The sequence below is a fragment of the Macrotis lagotis genome, chromosome 1 (genome assembly GCF_037893015.1).
Source record: "Macrotis lagotis isolate mMagLag1 chromosome 1, bilby.v1.9.chrom.fasta, whole genome shotgun sequence".
Taxonomy (NCBI): domain Eukaryota; kingdom Metazoa; phylum Chordata; class Mammalia; order Peramelemorphia; family Peramelidae; genus Macrotis; species Macrotis lagotis.
The window spans coordinates 695,326,098-695,350,950 of NC_133658.1; the positions used below are offsets into that span (position 1 = coordinate 695,326,098).

General features: G+C 34.0%; 1 protein-coding gene across 2 annotated transcripts in view; it reads right to left on the reverse strand.

The window, feature by feature from the left end:
- CERS6 (ceramide synthase 6) overlaps positions 1-24,853 on the reverse strand; it is a 334,583-nt gene that overhangs the window by 146,277 nt on the left and 163,453 nt on the right. For both annotated transcript variants that reach the window (XM_074215783.1, XM_074215782.1), the window contains exon 4: positions 14,118-14,175. In XM_074215783.1, the coding sequence (XP_074071884.1) occupies positions 14,118-14,175 (58 nt within the window). The remainder of the gene's footprint in view (positions 1-14,117; positions 14,176-24,853) is intronic.

The following is a 24,853-nucleotide window of genomic DNA, read 5'->3' on the forward strand; positions in this document are numbered from 1 at the left end:
ATTCTAGACTTATATGCAGAAGAAGTCATAAAAATGGGAAAAGTCTTATATATTCCAAAATGTTCTTAGCAACTCTTTTTGTAGTGGCAAAGAATTGGAAATTGAGGAATGGCTAAACAAATTATGGTACATGAATACTATGGAATATTATTGTTCTATGAGAAACCATAAATGGTCAGACTCTAGAGATATATGGAATGATTACAGGATTTGATACTGAGTGAATTGAGCAGAACCAAGAGAACAATGTTCACATTAAGACAACATTGTGAGATGATCAACCTTGATGGAAGTACCTCCTCTCAGCAGTTCAGAGAGCTAGGACAACTGTATTAGACCAGCTATGGATAATGCTATCCCCATTCAGAAGAAAAAACTAAAACAAATCAAAACAAAAAACCTTCAGAATCTGTTGAACATTTTATAAAAATTATCTCTTATCCCTCAATTCTAATTCCTCATACCAAAAATGACTAATCTGTAAAAGTGTTTATCAGAAATATGTGTGTACAAGGTTAACTTGACTGTTCACTGCTGAGGGGAGGCAGGGTGAGAAGGGAAGGTGGAAGTAAATTTTAAAACTTAAAAATATACACATGCATATGTGTGAATGTAGAAAAAAACCTTCATAACATGTATTTGGAAAAATAAAATATCAATTAAAAAGGTAAGTCAGAAAATAGTTCCTCTATGGTATTCATTATGTTTTCTGGAGTTAATTCAAAGTATATCATTAGAAAAGCTTATAAGATTCAATAAAACAATATTAAATCATATTTTATCAAGCCTTGCAGTTGATTAAATTAAAAAGCCATCCTTTTCCAGTTTCTCAATTTTGTTACATATGGTCAATTGTAGGAATTGAAGGTGCAGAAGAGTGAAAATAAAAATATTTCATGTTCTAAGGAAGGAATCTCCTTGGAAATAATATAAATTGTTACTTTTTTTTTTTTTTTACAGTTTGTGTTTTTGTTTTACTAACAGTCAAAGAGGACCACACCAATCAAATTAATGGTGGTATGACTTGTTCCTTTTTATTCTGCCATTTTCAGTTTAAATATTAAAAACCTAAATGATCAGTTGTGTTTTAGTAATTTCCAACATGTTATTTGATTTAAACTGATAAGGTATCCTAACTGAAGACCTCAAAATAACTATTAAATATTAATAGCTTATATTTCTATATTACCTCCCAAAGTCTCAATAATTTATACATACATTATTGTTATTTTTTTTAAAAAAACTATATCATTATTGATAGGATGTAAAGGGAAAGTGGAATCTAGGAAGAACTGGTGGGGAAATTCATAATTCATCATAATTGGTTCTTATCTGTGAGGTTCATAGATTCCCCTACATTGTGAAATGAAGCTGAGGACAAGGGACTTTCAAAGAGAAGAAAAGAGAGATAGTAGGGCAATGAAAAAAGGACTGAATGGAATTATGCCTGTCATAGAAAATGAGAGGTTCAAGAAAAATCAAAAGCTTAGCCTTGGCTAAGGACTTTAGTTTCTTCCGCTTGATCTGCTTTTATGGTCTAGCAATTTATAGTGGTGCACAATAATTATGGCTTCTACCAGTTTAGCATTAACCAGTAAGATATGAAATTATTATCTAAGTCTGACTGTCCACTTCACTCACATTGGTTATTGATTGAAGCTCATGAGGCATATCCACCCCTCAATCCAGACTCTCAATATTGAAGGATCCATGTGACCATAGCTCAGATAGTTCAATAATAAATCAATTTATTGTTCATCTTGTTCTTACTTAGTGACTGAACCCTAGCTTATTCCCTGTGACCAAGGTCTCACATTGTGCTCTAGAACCCACGTTTTATGTTAGGTCCAGTAGCAGGACCCTCACTTCAGTTAATCTAGGAATGAGATTCTGCCTTGTTTTCATCAGTCCTCCCAGGAACTAGAGACCTAACCCTCAGCATCATAGCATCTACCATCTGCCACCATGATACTATGCTTCAACTCACATATCTAAACCCCCTCAAATAACAAAGTTCTCCAACATGCTGTCTAAACTTCCAAGTGCTACCTGCTACCTAATTTATTTGACCTTCTGCTATTTCTCATGACTTAGACCTTTCCAGAATTTCCATCTGATAAAGTAAGATAGATTTGTTCACTTCTGGGTCTTGAACATCCTGATCTAGCCCTTTCTGCTATTAACCAGAGTTTGGATAATGACAACAAAAGTCAGTGCAGGGTGAGGTTTACAGGCAGAAAAAAGATTAATAATAGCTTCATATATCAATTAGAATGAAGAAACAAGGAAGAAAAATGCAGAAGGGGGGTAGAAAGGAATAAAAAGAACAAGAGTAGAGAATTCAAATTTCCAAAATGACACCCTCCCTTATTTCCCACAGAATGGAATTAAAGGACCTCCATTATCAAGGTCCCTAAATCTCATCTCATTGTAAATTAGGCCAATGGGGCATTATCATGAAAATAACATTACATCCCAGTATATTTAGTGATATTTTTAATCTTGGCTCTTTAATCCATGCTGCTACTTTATATTATAAGGACATTGAAATAATTAACAGTGGAAACATTTATCCCTTTGTTCCTTTATGGGTTTATCTGGGGACTAAAAGAAAGTAAATAATCAGCAATAATTAATCAAAACAAAATGAAATCATATTATTTCTTCCTTCATGCTTCATATGTTAATAATTCAGAAAGGGCACAAGGCATTTTTTTTGTCATGTCCTGCTATTAGAACTGAACAGCTGGGGTCAAACCTAACTTCTCTGTCATTGCTGAGCACCATGACCTTGCTAAAGAAACCCTGTGGCAGATCATTATTTCATAATTACTCTTCATACTGATGTTGACACTTGGTCCTCTAATCACTGATAAAATATGATCTCTGCATGGAGCCCTAGTGGAAGCAGAAGCCACTCTTCCTGAGAAAAGGTGACAACTCCTAATGGTGTACTACCCAGGGAGTTGATCGTGTTCATTTACTGCATAGCTAGCTACCAAGTGCTCTCCACAGTTACAATCACTATGACAACCACTCAGATCATATTATCCATTAAAGGAACATGGGAAATATGAAATTTGGCTCTTTTATCAGATGAAGGAGAGGGGAAACTGTTCCCTGCAAATTTTACTTCCCTCTTTTATCTTCTATCCAGATACTAACTTGCCTCACTCTTTTCTATGATAATGTAATGTTTTGTCCTTCATTTTCGAAGATCACAGCATCAGGAGGCCAAGACAAGCACATGAATTGGATTTGAGTGAGGGGGAGGTGCTATGCTAAGTCACCAGCAGTGGCCAGATATAAATCAGGACAACTGGAGATAGCCCTGGATCCAAGGCAATGAGGATTAAATGATTTGCCCAAAATCACACAGCTAGTGGAGTGTCTGAGATGAGATGAGATTTGAACTTAGGTCCTCTTTACTCCAGGGCCAGCGCTCTATCCAATGTACCACTTAACTGCTGCAGTCCCTGAGAAGTTGCTAGTTCAAAAAGACATAATTGTATATGTTTTCATGATTCACACAACATGCAAGACCTAACTTGCCTTCTCTGCCTTCTGAAGTGGCTACCTTCAGTGTGAGGGAACTGCCCTGCCACAGACGACAAATCTGGAGTCATCATGACAATAACCATCATTGAGAAGCAGAACAACTCTTATGGACATTTATGCAGGAAAAAGGAAATGAAATAAAAAAATAGAAGACAAAGAATTCATGCTCACATGAAACTGCCTGAATCAGAACTTCTCTGGAGACCCAGGAAGTAGTTGGTAATCAGAACATGTGCTACTCATATTGGAGAGCTTGTCTTTGTATACCATCAAGCAATATGTGTTCTCTACATCCCACTGGGAGAGCATTATATATTTTTCTCCAAGAAAGAACATCAGATTCATATACAGAATGATAAAAGAATTCACCACTTATTCTCAAGATATTGTTTGCAAAGAGAGCATTTTTAAAAAAATTTTGTTTGAGGGTGTTGATCACTGGATGCTAAATCAATTAACATGCATGCTTTATTAAAAATCTAACAGAGTCTAAGAAATGGAAATCAAAGGGATATCCATCAATTGAGGAATGATTAAACAAGCTGTGGTATATTATTGTAAAGGAATATTATTGTGTTATAAGAGATGAAAAAGCAGGATTTCAAAAAAAAAACCTGGAAAGATTTACATGAACTAATGTATAGTAAACATAAACCAGAAGAATATTGTACACAGTACCAGCAATATTGCTCAAGGAAGGACAGTGAATGACTTAGCTACTCTCAGCAATTCAATGATCCATGACAATCTCAAAGGATTGGTGATGAAGCATACTATATGGCTCCAGAGGAAGAACTGATATTGATTGAATGCATACTGAAGCATGCTATTTTTTGCTTTCTTTCTTTCATTTTTTCTTTTATTCGAGTCTTCTTGTACAAAATGACTAATATGGAAATGTTTTACATAATTGCACATGTTTGACCTATATCTGACTGCTTATTGTCTCAGGGTGAGGGAAGGGGAGAGAGTGAAGAAAGGAGGGATAGTATTCAGAACTCCAAATTTTAAATAAAAATGTTAAAAACTGGGGGGGGGAAGAAACTTATTAAATACCTATATAATTATTTAAAAACCCTAACAGATTAAAATGAAACTTTCAATATTGTATTACATAAACTATTGTTAAGTGATGTGCTAACGGATTAGTCTGCAGTCAATCAATGTTCTGATATTCATCAATACTTCATGCCTAATTGCATTATCACTTCAATGAATTAATGGTTTTGATATTCTCAAGAGACAAGGGAGACAGATTTTTAATGTAATCCAGGCCCCTAGCACAACTACCAACAAAAGGAAACCTGTAAATTCAGGTTTACTCTGGTATATTAATGAAGACTGATTTTTGTCCTAATGCTTTTCTTACAGAGATCTAGGTGATACAGCGCAAAGGGTTCTGAATGTGGAGTCAGAAAGACCTGAGTTCAAATTTGACCTCAGAAACTTATAGCTATATGTCCCTGGATAAGTCATCTATACTCTAATTGCTTCAGTAATGGAGATAATAATTGCACCAAGTCAACAGGGTTGCTATGAGGATCATATATGATATTTAGAAAACCCTTATCAGTGTCTGGAATCTCTTAATAAATTAACAATAAATGCTTGATTCCTTTCTTCTTTTCTCCCAGTTGAACACTACAAATTGTGCAAACCCATGCCTTAAGGTAAACTTTCTTCCAGGAACAAGAAGAATATGTAAATGAATGTGTCATTCTGGCAGCCTTTGAAATAGGAGGTTTCCCCCCCCCTACATTAAGCTCTAAACTTTCTGCAAAGTTGGCATTTTCATTACCTGTGTTGAAAAGATAAGACTCAAGGGTCGATAAAGAATTGAAAGCAGAGACACTATTATAACTCAAGGACATATTTTGCTCTGAAATGCAATAGTTTGCAGTTGTACCTGAGAAAGAACACAAGTTACACCCTTATACAATCCAACTCAATCTTTCTCTGTGTAGTAAGGGGCTCAAACGTTCCTGTCTCCTTTTCTTGGGAAAAGCTACAACTGTTACTGTTCCAGTAGATTCTGTACTTTAGAGAAAATTTAGGGGAAAGGTCTGCTAATACTCTTAGAGAAAATTTTACCCATGCAAAAACAAAACTTCTGCATTTCCCCAAACAACATGTTACAACTTCAAATCATTTGTAAAATTGCCTTTTGGCAACAGGTAACTGCCAGAGGTTTTTGAAATAATGCGAAAAATTAAAGATTCTTTTTTTTTAAATTTGGAGAATCTGAGTGATTTCCATTACTTCATTCCTAAATTTAGTTATTCTTTATGAACTGAGAAATGTCATTGGATAAGATGCTATATGTTGAGAAAGGAAGAATAAATACTACTTTGTGGAATTTATATCACAGAAAAATGTTTTTAATACCTACTTCCCAAATTAGGAGATTATTTATTAGTGGGGTTCTAAAATATTTCAACTTCTGGATAAAATAGATTCTTGTCTCCACTTAATTCAGGGGCCCTCCAACATTTGGAAGAACATAAAGTGAATAACTCTATGACAGGACTTTTAGTAGGGCCATTAAAAACGAATGCATTTGTCTCCAAATCACAAAAACAAAACTAGTTTCTTTTTATAAAGTAACCAGAATAGCAAATTAGGTTAGTAGAAATCTGGTCCCAGCACTGCAATGATCTGAGTTCAAATCCTGTTCCTGACATGTACTTCCCATGTGGCTATGAACATCAAAACTTCTTAGTGACCACAAGCACCTTTCTCAGACTTGGAGTAATAGATGAATTCTGAAATTGCACCAGCAGAGGGACTTTACCCAAGATAAGTTTCCTATATGGATAAACTCCTAGATCTGAACCAAAAATATAAGGAATAGTAAAGTCCAGTATTGTTAGTAGAAGAAGCAGTACTAAAACCCTAATCTTTCCTCTGGATTCAATATTCTTTCCTTTACAATAGTGACTCTTGGTAAATCATTTGAGTTTCCCGTGGTCCTCTCAATAGAAGCTCAGCTGCAGTAAGATCCAAAAGGAGAATGGGTTAATTGGGAGTTAGAAATGAAAAAAAGAAAAATCTGGAGGAAGAAGTGTCAGAAACTTTGAAAAAGTACACATCTGGATAAACAAAGAATAAGGCAAAGAGGGAAAAGAAGATTTTTGGATAAGGCAAGAGGTGTAAGAACTTTCTGAAGTTACCATAAATAATTTCTATTTGTGAAGAAAATTTAACTCTCAAAGGTCTAGGAAGCTACTGCAAAATCATATCAGTACAGAGTATGCCAATATTCTTCAAGTGGTTTCAAAGCTATTAAAGCTGAGTGGGTAAGAGAGCCTAGAGCTGTCAGCTGTTCTACATTTTGATACCAAGGTCTCAATAGGTTATATGACTCATATTTGCATTAATTCCAGAAGAATCAAATCACCAGTAGAAGCTATCTCTTATCTGAGGTCTAAATGATGTTTTAGACAAAACAATTAGCTAGGAATTTTTTTTTCAAAAATCAGGGTGAACTTTTGTTCTAATTATAAATAACAAATTATTTAATAAGTTACTTAATTTTCTGGCCTTTTTTTACTTGTTTTCCTTAACAAAAATGTCCTAGAGATTTCTGAAGACATCAAATAATAGTTCATTGTTTTACCTGAACTCTAAAAGCTCAGCATTCATTGTAGTCAATAAATAGCATGGTTTTCAAAATTACCAGATATAGTTGTGAAATAAAGGGCCATTTAGTAAGCAAAGGTGAGAACAAATACCACAGAAGTACTTTATTTCCTAAAGAAATAAAATATCTAAACACTTACATAATAAATTTTTAAAATGAAAGACTCATTCAAGATGTGGATAGCCTTCCAAAATCTAGTTTGATCTCATTTTTCCTCTCACTGCAGAAAAGATTTTTTTAAAAAAATCTTGTTTCCATGGCATTATGGAATATTATTTAAAATATAAACCTGGAATATAAATATTATATGATGAGAGAAAGTAAAGCCAACAACATGGTTTGGGACAGGGTTTATGTAATAATAATAATAATAATAATAATAATAATAATAATAATAATAATAATAATAATAATAAAGCAAAAAGTGAATTAGGATTAACACCTCATTCTCAGAATCAGATCACCCAAATAAGCAGGCTCCATCATTCTCTGAAAAAAAAATTTTCTAAACCAAATCATGCTCTTAGAATATACGCATTCTCTATTGCTAATCTCTAAAATGGCATAGACAGACTTGTTTAATTAATGTATATGATATAATGATCAATGATTTTGATGTGACATATATGCCAAGTTCAACTAATTTGCAAATGGCAAAAAGTTTGGGAAAAGAATGAAAATATTGAATAACAAAAGTAGAATTCAATTATATCTCAACTGGACAAAAATGACAGATTAAGTTGAATAAAATGAAATTTCACAGGGATTAATATAAATATTTATATTTATATTCAGAAATCAACTTCACAAGTAAAAAAGTGGGAGAGGCATGAAAAACTAATAAATTAGAAAAACACTGGGGGTTTCAATGGACTATAATAAGGCAACTCATTATATATTATTAATATTTTACATAATGTTATAAGTCAACTTAAATTATATATTATATGTTTGGTACTAGGCACCACAGTTTAGGAAAGGATAAGCTGAAAGATAAGTTAGAAGAGAGGTTGATCAAGTTGATGAAGATCCATAAGATCATGTCTTAGGGGGATCAAATGAAAGAACACAGGGCTTTTGGCTTGGGAAGGAGCTAAATCAGGCCATGACAGCTATTATGATAATGACGACACAAGATTACAGCATATCCCAGCAGGTGATTTTTGGCTGTCTTGCAGAGCATTAAGACTCACTCTCATTGGCCTCAGGACAGAACTAAGAGGAATGTATGTTCCTAGTAGAGAAGAAGACTTCATCTTCTAGCAAGGAAAATTAGAACTTTTCTAAAAAATAGAATGGTCTGTTTCAGGAGGTAATGGTTTAAGTTCTACTCACTTGAAGAAATTTAAACAAAGACTGGATTACCACTTGTTGGTATAATTTATCATGGATTCTTATTGTTCAAATATGTAGGTTGGACTGGCAGTCCCTACCCTCACCCCTAAAGCCTATTCCAACTCTAAAATTTTCTGTATCTTGGCACTGATTTGAGAAAACATTGATCAAAGTTCACCCTGTGACTATTTCACAAAACAAATATATTGCTATGCATTTAGAAAAAAGAGCTTCTTTTACAATTATTATAATCAAGGGATTAGAGTCATTTTGTTGACATAAAAAAAAAGTTCAGGTAAGCTTATCTTTGAATTGCTATATCATTTCTTATTACTCTAGTGGGAGGAGTTTTGCCCCTTCTCAGTAGATTTATTGAAAACATTACCCTAACCATTTTCCTATTCCCATCCTATTCCTTTGGATTCTCCAGCTTCAGTAGCTAAGATTCACATATATACATACATACTAAATATGGTTTTTGTCTGTTTGCTGTCATGTACCTCTGGAAATCATTTCTACTCATCAGAATATACTTTATGTGTCTAGAGGTCAGACAGAATACTCATCTTGCCAATGAATTACATAGTAAAGTGGGTCTTTTGACTTAGTTCAGAAAATCAATGCAATTTTTAATATGCAGAATATGAAGGCATGAATGAATTCTTATTTGTACCAATGAAATAATTTTTAACACAGGTGAGGTCATGAATCCATCAATATAGTGAAAGAGTCAAACATACTATTGACATTTACAGTACAAATATGGCTGTATTTTAAAACATAAGGATTTAATTTACTTTCAGAGATGAGAATAATTTTTAACTGAAGAAGTATAAAGAATGCTTACTTGCATACTGAATATCTAAATATACTTGGCAAGTCTTATATGTTGATATGTAGCTGAGTTTTTTGTTTTAATATTAAAATGATTCAAACACAAAAAAAATTGATAATCTCTAATGTGTATCCATTCTATGCCAAATATGTCAGAGCCCAAAGGAAGCAACAGATAACATTGATAGATTTGAAACAGATGTAAATTTTTAAGTGAATTTTTAAAAAAAATACCAAAACTGATAGAAACTTATAAGTTCATTCCCCTTCCTTCAATACTTCAGAAGACAATCAACAATTGGTTCAAATTTCTGTTAGACAGCCTATACTTTTCGAACATAGCAAAGGTAGGGAGAAATAGTATATATCTACTTTAGGTCAGAATTTCTGAACTTGGGGTCTGAAAACTTAAAAAAATTTGATAACCATATTTCAATATATTTAGGTTTTGTTGTAACCCTATCATTTCAATCTATTCACTTAAAAACATTATTCTGAAAAGGGTTCCATAGGTTTCATGACTAAACATGACTAAAAATAAAGTTAAGAATCTCTGATTCAAAAACTACCTACTACTCAGGACTCATGTGAAATTATCTACTTTGCTTGAGGGGGAAAAAACATGAAGGCAGGATCATATCTAAACAATTTCAGAATAGTCCTAACCATATTTTTCAAGAGCTCTCAAACTATTCTGAAAATTCCTCTAGTCATAAAATGATCTCTCCCTTCTTCAAATTTCTTATAGCACTCTGGACATCTTTATACTTGTCATATTCCATCTTATTTCACAGTTATTTATGAATCCACTTATCCTTCATCAAATTAGAAGCTCCTTAAGGGTAAGGACTATCTCATTTTGCCTCTATATTCTCAGATCTTTGCACAGATTTTTGTACATAGAAAGTGGTTGATATTTACTGAGGACCTATTCTAGACTCTGCTAGACTCTGAGAATACAAGACAAAAAATAATTCCTTTCAAGAAGATTACATTTTGGGGGCGGCTAGGTGGCGCAGTGGATAAAGCACTGGCCCTGGAGTCAGGAGTACCTGGGTTCAAATCTGGTCTCAGACACTTAATAATTACCTAGCTGTGTGGCCTTGGAAAAGCCACTTAACCCCATTTGCCTTGCAAAAAAAAAAAAAAAAGATTGAATTTTAAGGTCAGAAAGAAAGGGCAATACACATAGAGAAATATAATATTCCTATGTGTGTGTGTGTGATGAATATGGGTATGTATTTACTTTTTAGTACAAATCTCTTACTTCTTTGAAATTCTTTCAAACCCAAATCAGTAAATGTTCTATAGTTTATAATCAAAGAAAGTTTGTATGCATAATTCATACAAAATAAGATCAGAAGCACTAGCCATTTTGGGGAAGAGGAAAGGCTTCTTCTGTAAGATGTGACACCCAAGTTGTGTTTTTTTAAAAAGCTAAGAATTCCATGAATTGAAAATGAAAAAAGGAGAACATTCCTAGAAGGCAGAGACTGTGAGGAGTGATATGTGATAAGACTGGAAAGAGAGATTAAAAGACTTTAGGTGTCAAGTGGAGGAGTTTTTATTTTATATTAAAGGCAAGATGGACCTGCAGGAGCTCCTTAAGATGTAAAATTTCATGGCCAGACCTTGGTAGGTGGTGCAATAGATAGAGCACTGGATTTGGAACCAGGAAGGCTTGAGTTAAAATCCAGTCTCAGATACTTACTAGCTATGGGATCCTGCATAAATCATTTAAGAGTTTGCCTCAGTTTCCTCATCTGTAAAGTAAGCTAGAGAAGGAAATGCCAAACTGTTCCAATATCTTTGCCAAGAAAATCTCAAATGGAGTCACAAGAGTCAGACATGACTGAATAACAATACCTAGTCTGTAAGTATGAGTTTGGCAGCTATGAGGAAAATGGATAAGAAAAGAGGGAAACTAGGGCCACAGAGACAAATGTTGAACTTGAATTTTGAGTTTGAATTAATCATTTCTGATATTTCCTTTATAATAAACCCTTTCTCTTTTGGGTTTTTGTTTTCATAAATAATACATTTTGCTGACATAAGGAAAAATGTCCAATTATTCCATCACAAATAGCATTAAAAATTTCTATCAAGAATGTTCCATCAAGTATTCTGTAAATAAACCATGGCATGTGTGACAACAGTTGTATTATTTTAACCATTATTGTTAAATTATGCTAAATTCATTTACATGAATCTTACTTTTTTTCAAACCTTTCTAGTACCAATTACATTTTATGACTAAGATTTAAGCCCAAGAGATAACTAACCCCAAGACGGGGGATGTATCTTAGAAGATATCAAGAAAAGAAAAAAGATGAAAATAGATATTATTAATAATTAAATAATCATAGTAATACTTCATGTTTTAGATTTACTTTTATCCTAAATGGATTCATCTCTATTCTTCTATTTCACTTACATTAATTAATAACATAGGAAATTGAATAATATTGCAAAATGGCTTCTTTTGGCTTGGCTTTTGGTTTAGTTTTGCCTAGCCTCAAAAAAAGAAGAGAAAGAGAGACATGGAGGAAGAAGAAAGGGAGAAACAATGGGCAATAGACAGATCAAGAGTCAGACAAGGGGAGAGAGAGAGACAGAAAGAGAAGGAAGGAAATGAGAGAATTAGCAGATAATGTTGGGAGATTCACCACGAAGAAGAAAGACCAATTTTCTTGCCCAATACTAGATCACTTAGCTCAGGATCACTTAGAAAAGTTGGAAGAAAATATTTTTCATTCTTTTCAGTTTGTTTAGGAACATAATGTTTCAGAGGAAAATTCCAATGTCTTCTTGTGCCTTAAACTCTCCATGGAAGATGGCTAAGTGTATAGAGTGTGAGTATACTGAAGTATACAGATCCCTTCCCAAAATAATGCTTCAAATGCATAAGAAAAAGAACAAAGAAATTTTAAAGGAAACTATTACTAATTCTAATGAAATGCAATCATCTAAATATTAAATAAGTTCATGAACCCCAAGTTAAGACCCTCTGCTCTCAAAAGTGCTTCATAAGTGGCAAAAATAAAACAAAACCTCTAGGCATATGCCCCCTGCCCCCTTCCCCCACCTTTTCTACCATCAGCCACAATCTTTTATCTTTCTTATAGAATCTAATATTCCTGTAGCAGATTACTTATATAAATTGAAACCAGAACATAATCCCTTCCTATTGCCCCTCCCAAAATACTAAAGTTGTTTGTCCTACAGCCCTTCTTTCTAGACCAGAGATTCTGCACCATTTTTGATTCAGACACTTTTGACATTCAACAGAGCTCTTTTTCAGATTTTTAAAAAATTAATAATTGAAGAAAGTAGTAAATTTCAGTAAGAATTTAGTGAAAATAGGTCAATTGACTGCAAGGAAAACAACACTGAATTTCTAGTCAGAGCACCTTGATCCTCTGAGTTAATCAATCAATCAGTATGCTTTTATTAAATGCCTACTATTTTCCATGCACTATGCTAAGCAACTTGCTGCTGTGATTTGTTCAGGGTCACAGAGTCTGGACATTCTCTCTACTCACTATATCATGATTCCTATTAAAATTATTAGAGACCAAAAAAAAAAAACTCACATTGAAAAAGAAAATTTCTAGAGGAAAATTTCCGTACCAAACAGTGAAAATGGAAAATTTCAACCAGTGTTTCATACAGGATTTTCAACTGGACAGAAGTCAAAAGCACCAGATACTTCTAGATTTCAATATTAGGAAATCTATTTAGAATATTAGGTTTACACAAACATTTAAAAGGCAATTAATCAAGTGAAGATGGTATTGAGTATGCTGAGAATATTTGAAGGGATGAAGTAGTATCTATCCATCCAAAAATGTGTGTGTGTGTGTGTGTGTGTGTGTGTGTGTGTGTGTATGCAGTCCATACGCATGCATGAATGCATATATACATGAATGTATTCATATTTATATATACATATTATACACACACATATATGATGTTAACATTTCTTCACTTTAGAACTTCACATTGTGAACTCTTTCAAACTGATTTTTGGTTATCCAATATCAAAGCTCAAGATTTTAGTACTGTTTAAATGAACTTAAAATTTTTAGAAGAAAGACCAGGAACACTCTACTAACAAAATGAATATGGAAAGACTATGTCTCTTGTGAAATCTTTGTTTAGGCAATCTCACTACCTCATAATTAAACCAATCATTGAATTTCTGATTGAACATTTTTATTATAATATCAACAAATGACTTTCACAGATAAATAGGACTTGAACGCAGATCATAACAAGACAAACCAGGGGCAAACTCAATATGTGGAAGGAAGCACCATAGATTTCTTTTTTTTTTAACTAGCTATTACTCTTTGCTAAGAATTCAAGAAACTAATGTTAATTCCTAATGGAGACAACAGAAATAAGAGCTATTTGCACATGCTGATGTATACTGTCTGTTGTATGATAGGAAAACAACCAAACACTTAAATAATCAGAAAATATTTATATGGCCGTCACAATCTCTTTAAGTAATAAATTGTCATGAGAAAGAGACATTATCTAGTAATATATTTTACCTTAAAATCTGTTTCAAAAATTTTATTTACAGAGTTAATAGAGTTTATTGGGAAGGACAAATTATCTAGCATTTTCTAAAGTTATTTGCTTATAAATAAAATTTTACTGACTTAAAAAATGCCATTTCCCAGCACAGCTTGGCCCTCAAGTACATCTTTATAAGCAAAAAGAAGTAACTTGATATTCCTACCTTCTTTAAGAACCGGATTCCATAGGTAAACACATAAAGGTAAAATGTAAATCGCCACCTGTAAAAAGGTAATAGTATATTACTTTGGGTTAATTAAATATATTTCACAATACACAACACTGTGTACTATATGAATCAGAGTAACTTCCTGCCAGAGAAATGTTAGATACTGAGCATTGGTTAAAAAACACATTTTCTACATAAAGGGTTCAATGTTTTATTCATAACATTTTCTTTTCCCCCTGCTAGTTATTTCATTTTCCCTTCTTTCCCACAATATCTCTTCTCCACACAGTACCCCAGGGTTTTCTAATCCAACATTTACACTTCCTTTTGTGATTAAGCACTTAGCATCCATGAAAGGATGTGGTTCAACAACCTGAGGGTGTACAAAACAGCCTTAAACTCTGTTCCCGGATCAGACACTAATTCTCTGTAGCTCCAAATAAATCATTATATTAAATCACATTTTACATTTGTAAAACAGAAAATACATCTAGAAAAACTACAGTATTAGGTCAGGACAGATGGAATTTTTTTTATGTGCCTATAACTCTTTGGTTTACCTTGTTCAAATTCATCCTTCCACAAATGAAAACTTAAATAAATATACAGACATATATAAATGCATGCATATATATTTATACACACATATGTATTATAATATGCATATAAAACACATATAATTTTAGCATGGCATCACTTTAAAACTTAAAGGGGCATAAATGTGAGAATAATGAATCTGAAATTTTTATTAAAATACTAATCCTGACTCCTCCTAGACAAGAAGGTTCTGGAAAATAATCAGATAGGGACAAAGTCTTACAAATTCCTATAAATTTCCTTAACACATTAGAACTTGCAAATTCTTACAAATGTCCTTAACATATTATTAGGATACCAAAGGCAGTATGACATAGTATAGAGTGAGCTGACATCCAATTTAAAAACATTATTCTGAGAAGTCCCTTAACCAGACAATCAAATGGATCTCTGACGCACAAAAATGATTAGGAAGACCTGAGTGAGAGGTCTTAAGAGGCGGTGATGAAAAGGTGAAATATTCCAGGTATCGGAGACACCCTGAACTCACAGAGATGGGACATGGAACATGATGTGTAAGACAAGTACAGGCAGAACATAGATAGCATGAGGGCGAATACCAAGAAATACGTTTAGAGAGACAGGTTAGAACTAGATTGTGAATCAGGACATTAAATGTCCAAAAGAGAAATCTGATCCTAGAAACAATTGAAAACATTGAAGTCTCTCTAATAGGAGCATGGCATACTCATACCATACTTGAGAAATCACAGATTTGGGGAGCAGCTAGGTGGCACAGAGAATAAAGCACTGGTCCTGGAGTCAGGAGGATCTGGGTTCAAATCCAGCTCAGACACTTAATACTTACTTGGCTGTGTGACCTTGGGCAAGTCACTTAATCCCATTGCCTTACAAAAATGATTTCTTTTTTAAAAAAGAAATCATAGATTTGGCAATTATGTGGAAGATGAAAGTTCCTTGAACAGAGACTATTTTGTTTTTGCTTTTGTATTCCCAACACCTAACGAAGTACTATGCACATACTAAATGAAGTATTTGATTACTATGAAGGGAAGATCCTGGAGTCAGGGGGACCAAATAGGACATTATTGCAATAAAATAAGTGTGTGGTCATGAGTGCTTCAAAAAGAGTGGTAGAAAGGAGACAGTTGGAATGGTAGAATTCACAAGATTTGGCAACTGGATATTGAGGGTGAGTCAAGGGTGACTTGAAATGTAGTGATGTACTCCACCGAGATAGGAAAATTTAAGAAGAGGGATGAATTTTTCTTTTTTCTTTTTTTTAAAAGTTTTTTAAATTTATTTTTATTAATGATATTATCTGAGTTTTACAATTTCCCCCCCAATCTTGCTTCCCCCCCCCCCCATGGAAAGCACTCTGTCAGTCTTTACTTTGTTTCCATGTTATACATTGATCCAAACTGGGTGTGATGAGAGAGGATTTTTTAAAGTTTTTTTGCAAGGCAAATAGGGTTAAGTGGTGCTCTATGTACTGGGCCACTTAGCCACCCCAAGGGATGGATTTTTCAGCAAAGATAGTGAATTTGAGGTACCCAAGGACATTGAGCATAGATATTCAGCAGACAATTGATGATGTAGATATAGAGATAAACAAGAAAAAAGATAAAGGCTTGAAGAATGCCTTCTTATTTCCTTTTGCTGCAAGAATGAATCCCTATCCTTTTATTCCTCATCTTAAACAGAACTGCCCCTCTGTTTGCTATTCATATAATCAGTACTCCTAGGCAAATTTCAAACTACAGCAATAAGAGCTAAAAAGACATTTGTGCCTACAGTATATGTGTGTGTGTGTGTGTGTGTGTGTGTGTGTGTGTGTGTGTAAAATATATCTTTTTATATCTTTTTTCACTACAGGTCATAAAAACATATACGGAATATTAAATAATCTTTTATATTTTTAAAAGTAGATTCCTACTCCATGGAAATTTTTTTCTGAAATTTCTGAGAAACAAAAACTAATCAATTTCTTTAGCAATCTTAGAATTACAGACCCTAAAAGGATTTTCTTCAAAGATCTGCAAAAATAAAAATGAGTACACACTATCAAATACTATGCCTCAATATTTGAAAGAATGCACAAAAAAGGAATTTGAAAAAGTGCACAGATATTAGGTGACTGGTTAGTTTCTATTTTAAAGGACTGAGCTGATTTTTTTAAGGAGGTAATTCATTGTCATAGAAAAAAATACTGAAATCAGAATTCTTGTACTCTAATCCACACTCTCTTGCAAACTGCAACCTGGAGACTTTTCAGTTAAAGTTTCTAAGCTTTTGAGTTTCCTTGAAATAAAGTGTTGAACTAGATGACCCTAAAGATCCAATCCTGCCATAAAATTCTATAATTCTACATTACACAATAACTAAAGGGGAAAAACATTTAAAATGCATAAATAACATTGAAAACACACATAGCAAAAACAATAAAATCTCCTTGACTTTCCCACAAGAAAAATGGCTTAGCCTATGAAAAAGATAAGTTGGGCATTACCTCATGACCACTGACGAAATATTTCCCAGAGGGATGTCTCACCAAGGAAAGTGTGGAAACCTTTATAATAAACTGAATTTTTTAAAAGGTTCTAAAGTCCTTCTTGTACTTTCCAGATTATAAATAAAAAGATCATGTAGCCATTCCTTGTCTACAAAAGAGATTGTGTTCCACCCCACACATTAGGCTATTCAAGTATTTTCTATGAACTAAATCTGAAGATTAGAATATAAGGCTATTAAAAATGGTCTCGCAATAAATCTTGTTTATTAACTTGCTTTTATACAACAAAACTAAGCAAGGTTCTTTAAAAAAATATAGTGACATGTCTCATAAAGGTAGAATTACAGCAGTACATGAAATAATGTGCAAGCATCACTGAAATAACATTTAGATATTAAACTATAGTGAAAACCCCAAACCCAACAAATTCTTCTAGAAAATTATAGTTATATGTTCCTATTTTTTGTTTATTAAATTAATAATAAAAATTTTATGTTTCACATGCAATCTTTTTTTCTGTTCCTTTGTTTTTGAAAGGTTCCTTTTTATTCACAATATAAAAAGAAAATAGTGCTTATGTTTATCAGGTCTTTTCTCAAATATCCACACTGAAGGAGGCATGCCATAGAATAGATAATTGTGAACTGGATAAAAATATGCAAGAGCGTTTTTAAAACCTACCTGGTCACTCTGAGTAACTATAATTTTAAATTGATTCCACATGAAATGAAGCAATTATTTAACATTAAACATTAACAGAGGAATTTTCATAACAACCCTTTGAAGCAGGGTACTTTCAGAGGTGATCAGGGTTTTAGGTAAAAGTTATCAGAAGTTGCCCAGCAAAAGAAAAATAAAAGAATTATAGATTCTCAGATTCTATAGCAAAGGACCACCTAGGTCATCTAGTTTGATGAATATCTGATCAAGAATTCTCCCTACATCATACCAGATAGATAATCACTCAGCCCTGACTAAACAAGGGGGAAACAGTCTGTCCTGAGATATTCTATTCTGGATAGCTCTTATTTTTAAGTTTTGCCTCTTTTCAAGCGAAAATTTCCCCTCTCTGCTTTTTGCCATGTCTTCTCAGAAAGAAAGCAGCTTAGACTTCAAACATAGAGAAGTCATTTGGTCATGAGAGAAATACAAACATCAAAGACTTTACTCACATAACAGCCACATTCTCCCAGCCTCCCCAAACTTCCTAGAAATGAAACCCTCAGTTGGATGAAGCTCTTAAATGAATGAGACTTCACATCCACTTGGGTATTTGAGTCCTTTGATGTTTACATTAGTGGTTCCTCTGCAACACTGTGCAGCTACTTTCTCCAGTTCACTATAGTTTGCTTTATTTTTTTGGAACCAGACCTGTTACTTTATAGTTATAGAAAATAGGGAATTCTTGATGAGGAAATACCTTCTACTAACGCAAACTGGCACCTGTCCTAGATGGTACAATGGACAAAGTACCTGATCTGGTGTCAAGAAGATTCTTCTTGATGAGTTCAAATTCAGCTTTTAGTTGAGGAACCCTAGGCAAGTAACTCACTTCTTTTTACCTAAGTCTCTTCATATATAAAATGAGCTTGAAAAGAAAATAACAAACTACTTCAGTATCTCTGCCAAATGTGGTCATGAGGAGTTGGACACAACTGAAATGACTGAACAATAGCAAAACTTGTTCTATAATTTATAGTTTTAGGAAATTTTCTGGGTCACTGAGGGGAGAAATAACTTGTCATAGACACTCTATGACCCTAGGTGTCAAAGACAGAACATGAACTCAGGTCTTTCTGACCAATAGACCAACTCTTTATTTGCTATTGCCCTTTGGTATTAGATTTTTTTCAGCCACAAGACTTGAGATGAAATCCTAACTTAAAAGTGAATCATTATTATTCTACTAAAACCACACTATTCCTAGGAGGAAGGGACCAAAATCAAATCATTTCCAGAAAATGTTTTAGGACATAAAAACATTGGTGTTGGAGAAAGAACTAAGTTATGAGTATACAGAATTCAATGCATGACTTTTCTGCATCTGAAAGTCATTAAATCCTTTGCTGTTGAGGCATTTTTTGCTTCTGTACTTCAATCTATCTGTAAAACAAGTTTGGAGAGGACAACAGCTCATAACAACTAAACATTAAACCAGGCTAACATAAATTCAAGTTTCTTTTTCAGTTATGTCCAACTCTTTATGTCTCCATGGACCATGCTGTTCCATGGGGTTTCTTGACAAGGGTACTGGAGTAGTTTGTCATTTCCTTCTCCAGTGGATTAAGGCAAACAGAGATAAGGCAATTTGCCTAAGAATACACAGTTAATGAATGTATGAGGTCATATTCAAACTTGTATCTTCCTGACTCCAGACTCTGCAGGCTATCCACTGTGTCACCTAGCTACCTTAGAAAAAACAGTTGTAAGGAGGGGGCACCTTAATAAATGCTTGTTGGATTGGAGTAGAAGCTTACCAAAGGATCTATCCACATGATTGAACTCAGCGCCCAACTGCCCAGACCCTTTAAATAAGGGTTTCTGTTTCCTCTCCCTACAATCTGAGACACCTTCCTTGACTTTCTCCTCAGGTAAAAAAATATCTAGTTATTGCTCCAGTAGAAAATAATTTCTTGTCAAACATACAATAGAACAAAATGTTTGCATTTATAACTATATGATTAAATATTTTACATCTATGTAATTTAAAAGATCATTTCCCCTGAATCCATAAAAATATAAATAAAAGAAAATTACATGAGTCAAATAAATGATCAGACTACATTCTGGAGTTAATTACCCAGAATTTTAGTGTCATAATTCTTTGCTTCTGCAAAGCTGCAATCAGCCCTCTAATCACATAGCAGATTAACACCTGTTTTTTCACTATACTTATAACTGAATACTTTGAGAGAGTATGAACAAAGTCCAAAACATGCAGTACTCAGTAGTCAAACCTTGCAATTCTTTCAATATAAAATCTGGACCCCAAAAAAATCCTCAAAAATGCATTCCAGTTTCATTTCTAATTTATTTATTGTTGTTTTAGAATTGGCAGCTTTAAGAACAGCAACAGTCTTGTCTCTGTGAATTCTCTTTATTTCAGAAGGAGCTTGGAGGGTTATTTTGGTTCACACATTTGCTTGAAAACAAGCCAACTTTTTTCTTTCACATTGAGAGAGGGATGCTATTATATCCCAGTTCACTATTTTACTTCTTCCTTTAAGGAATCATTGACCATAGCCATTACTCAAAATTTTTCTGTAATAAGATATAATAATCAAGGAGGCAAGGTTGGCTCTTCCTCCCCTTCCCCATAATCAAAACCATAAGAAAAAATCAATTAAGTTAAAATCTCAGATCATATGGAATCTCCATGGATTTTAAGTTTTTGATCTTCTCCATTAGATTTCAAGCTTCCTGAGGACAAGGGTATAATCTTCTACAGTTGGACCTAGGATTGTGCTAAATACCAGATAGGTCTGAGATTCCCAGTTTTCTTTTAAGGAAGATTTCCTTTTCAATTCCCTAAACTTTTGAAATTATTTGGATCTCTTGTCTCAGGTTCCAGTATTTGCACAATAAATGGATGAGCAAAAGGATGAGTTATTTTAAAGACAGCTCTGCTGATTTTAATGGTGAACTTCTCTAAGCCTCAATGAAAATAATAATAAAATGGCTGCATTACCTATTCCATCTAGAGACTGTACAGAAATTAGTTTACTATTTACATAAATTTGAGTTGTGATTATTATTGAACAAGGTCACCTCCTGAAAAATACATACTCTACTCTGGGATTTGCACTGTCAAGGAATTCTACTCTATAAAGATTATTGAAAGAATGGATGCTAGATGATCAACTTTTCTTCTATGAGATCATCTCAGAGGAAAATCTTTAACTTTTAGGGCTCAATATAAGGGGCTTTGTTATCTGCTAGATTTTTTTCTTACCATTTTGGGAATCAAACCCCTTGTGTATTATGCTTTATCCACCATAGATAGATGATTCCCAAATCCACTTCCCCATTCCTATACTTTCATTTTTACTCACACAACAACTTAAGATGTCCTACCTCTATAGCCCTTGTTCTAATCCATAAAACTTTCCAATTCATTAATGCTGTCAAAAAATATCTTTTACTATGTGGGTAACTTTGGAATAACCTTTGAGGTATTTATTGCTCTTTTTCAGCAACTGGGACTTCATCTTCATAGCTCTCATACTTATGCAACAGATTCAGGACCTGACTCCTTCCTGTTTAAGTCTCCCTTAAAAAGTGGAAAAGGGTTTCTTCCTCAAAGCAATTTCAGCTGTCACTCCAATTGTAAAAAAATCACATAATAATTCCCAAAATACTTTTCACATCTGTTTCAGGCAGTGAATGGATTTGAGTACACAATGCAAGCCAAAGACTCTGCCCTACTGAGGTACAAAGGCTATCAGCTATCACCCTCAAAAGACACAGGAATACAGAGCAAGCATAGTTTTCCATAGTCTTCCTATTCTCCTGTGAGGATGTGCTCAATGCATCCAGGTAGAGGTATCTTGCAGAAAGCGAAGGGTTGTCATATCTGAGAAACCCAAGAGCAGTAGGTGAGAAGACTTTATATAATCTCCAGAGGTCCCTCCCTATCAGGTAATTAATTACCAGGACTACCTTAGGTTACCTCTCTGAGAAAAATGCCTCACTGGCTCATGATAACTGTTCCAAGTTTGTTATCTAATGAAGGCATAGAATAATTCCCAGACTACCAACACATACAAATATAAACTTTGGATCACAAAATTCTACAATAGTTATTCTTTATATTACACTGCACCTTAAATTGTGTATGCCTTCTGGTTGTTCTGTTGTTTTTCACTTGTGTCCAACCCTTCTTGATGTCTTTTAGGTTTTTTGGGGGACAAGGATACTTGTCCCCAAGTAGTTTGACATTTCCTTCTCCAGGTTATTTTATGGATAAGTAAACTGAGACACACAGGGTAAAGTGACTTGCTAGTAAACATGAGGTCACATTTGAACTCAGGTCTTCCTGTCTCTAGACCCAACATTCCTCAAGACAGTGTATACACAATGAACATAAATCAAAAACACCACCAACAGGCAAGTTTAATTGAGATTAAAGACCATGACCATATTTGTCTTTAGATGAAAGATGACGAAACACATGTCATTCATCTTAGTAGAGGGAAAAGGGGTTATGTATGGGAATATTAAATATTTTTATCAGATATAATCTCTGTGTCAACTAGTTTTGCTTAACTCTGTTACAAGTAAGGATGTGAGAAATACTGAGAAATAATGTAAAAAATAAATCATTAATAAAACAAATGTATACCTATATAAGCATGGGGTCTTCAAAGCAATTTCAATAGTGTGAGCAAAGATATGGAGGGTGGAAGAAGAACAAGGAATATAGGGGGATTGTGAGTACTCCAGTTTGGCAAGAAGGTAAAATTCATGATGGTGTATAATATGAGATGAGGCAAAACCAGGATAACACCAGACTGTGAAAGGCCTTGGATACTAGGCTGAGGGTGCAGATCTTATACATAGTGTGCTTCAAAGCACTGAGTGAACAAGAATATTGCCCTTCAGTTATTTTGTATTTCCAAATCCTACCAAAGTCACCAGACACTGCAGAACCCTGTAAACATTGCAGACAAATATTTCTTTAGTACTCACTAGGCTTTTAGCCAAAATGTTTCCCTTCAGAGATTAGTTTTCTTTAGATTTAGGAGAGAATATTTTCAAGTGATGGATAGGCTACAGTCTCAGCTGACTAACTTGTTGGTTGGGTATGAGATAATTTTTTAAAGATATAGCATAATTTTTTTAGACAGTGGTCTCTTCTTTCAGGCGGTGATTAGTATGGCCTTAGCACAATAAAGATGCTCATTTCCCAGAATAAAAACACAGTGGCTCTAGTTCATAGACACTGGTCTGGATAAGACTCCAGATTTCTTAAAGAATGAAATGAGAGATTATTCTCCTTCTTTGGAAATCTGATTTCAACTCTAAATTGCCAGTATAGTTTTCCTACTTTCATCAGTTTAGAAAACCAAACAAATACGGTAGCATGGGAGTAAGATGGTGATAAAACTTGAAGGCCAATTACCCAGGCTTTCCACTAAAAACATATTATGTGAGTCCAAAGGAGTTTTTAAAACCAAAAGAGGTTTAGCCAGCCCCACCCACTGTCCATCTCCACCCCAACTGAACTATTTTAAAAGATATTTAGTTAGGATTTAATTTAATAAGATTTTTTCATACACTAAGGCATTTTTATGGATTCAAATCTGAAGATTTATCTTCCTACAACATTGGTCAAATCACTTATCTTTTCCGGGCATCTATTTCATGATTTAGAAAATGAAAGTGTTGGATAAGATGACCATTAAGATCTCCTACAACTCTAAATTCATAATCTTAAATCTATAGCATTTTCTAGGAGTAATACTTCCAAAGAAGTATTCTATGGTTTAACTCTCCTAACCTATTTCAATTAGACAACAACGAAGTCCTGAAGCTTTTTGAGGAGAGAAATGGCATGGTTAGACTTGTGCTATTGGAATATCAGTATTGCAGCTGTGTTATAAGTGGACTGAAGAGGAAAGCGACTAAAGGCAGGAAGCCTAAGACCCACTAGAAGCCATTATTAATGGAGAGGAGAAGACAGGTACAAGAGGTGCTGTGGAGGTAATATCAATCAATAAACCTTTCAATTTATGAACATTTATTAAGCACCTACTATATGTGCCAGATGCTATGCTAAGCACTGAAATATTAACAAGAATCAGCAACTGATTGGATCTGGAGATTGAGAGGGAGGAGTTAAGGATGACTAAGGATGTGAAATTGGATGACAGAAATTAATCAGGATAGGGCCAATTTAAATGGAAATGAGAAAATTTAGAGAAGGGATGAATTTTTTTTTAGGTTTTTTTGCAAGGCAAATGGGGTTAAGTGGCTTGCCCAAGGCCACACAACTAGGTAATTATTAAGTGTCTGAGACCAGATTTGAACCCCAGTACTCCTGACTCCAAGGCTGGTGTTTTATCCACTACGCCACCTAGCCACCCCAAGAGAAGGGATGAATTTTGAGGAAAATATGGTAAGTTCTGCACTGTACATGTTGAGTATAAGAGAGATGTCTAAAGAGACTTCCAAGGGAGTTATCGAGCAAGCAGCTGATAGATAGCATACATACAAGTTCAAGAGAGAAATAAAGGATGAATGCTTATAGATTTAGAATTCATCTGCATTGAGATTATAATTAAGCTCATGGTAGCTGATATGATTGTTAGAGGAAATAAAAAATAAAGAAAAGAGAACAGAACCCAGAACAAAAACTTGGAGTACAAGCACACTTAGTTGGTCTAAGGGAATAATTCCCTGAGCTGTTCTCAGCTTTCATAATTTTTCCAAAGTATTATTTGCTGTATTTCCCTTCTCTCTCACTATCATGGTTTCTTACTAAAGCCCCTCCATATTCATGCTTCTTATATATTTTGAGGTAACTCAGGTAGAGTACTGCGTGAACTTAAAACCAGGAAGTTTTACCCAAGTTCAAATTTTGCCTTAATCTCTCACTAATCATGTGATACTAGCCAAGTTACTTTGCTATTTTGAGTCTCAGTTTTTTCACCTGTAAGAT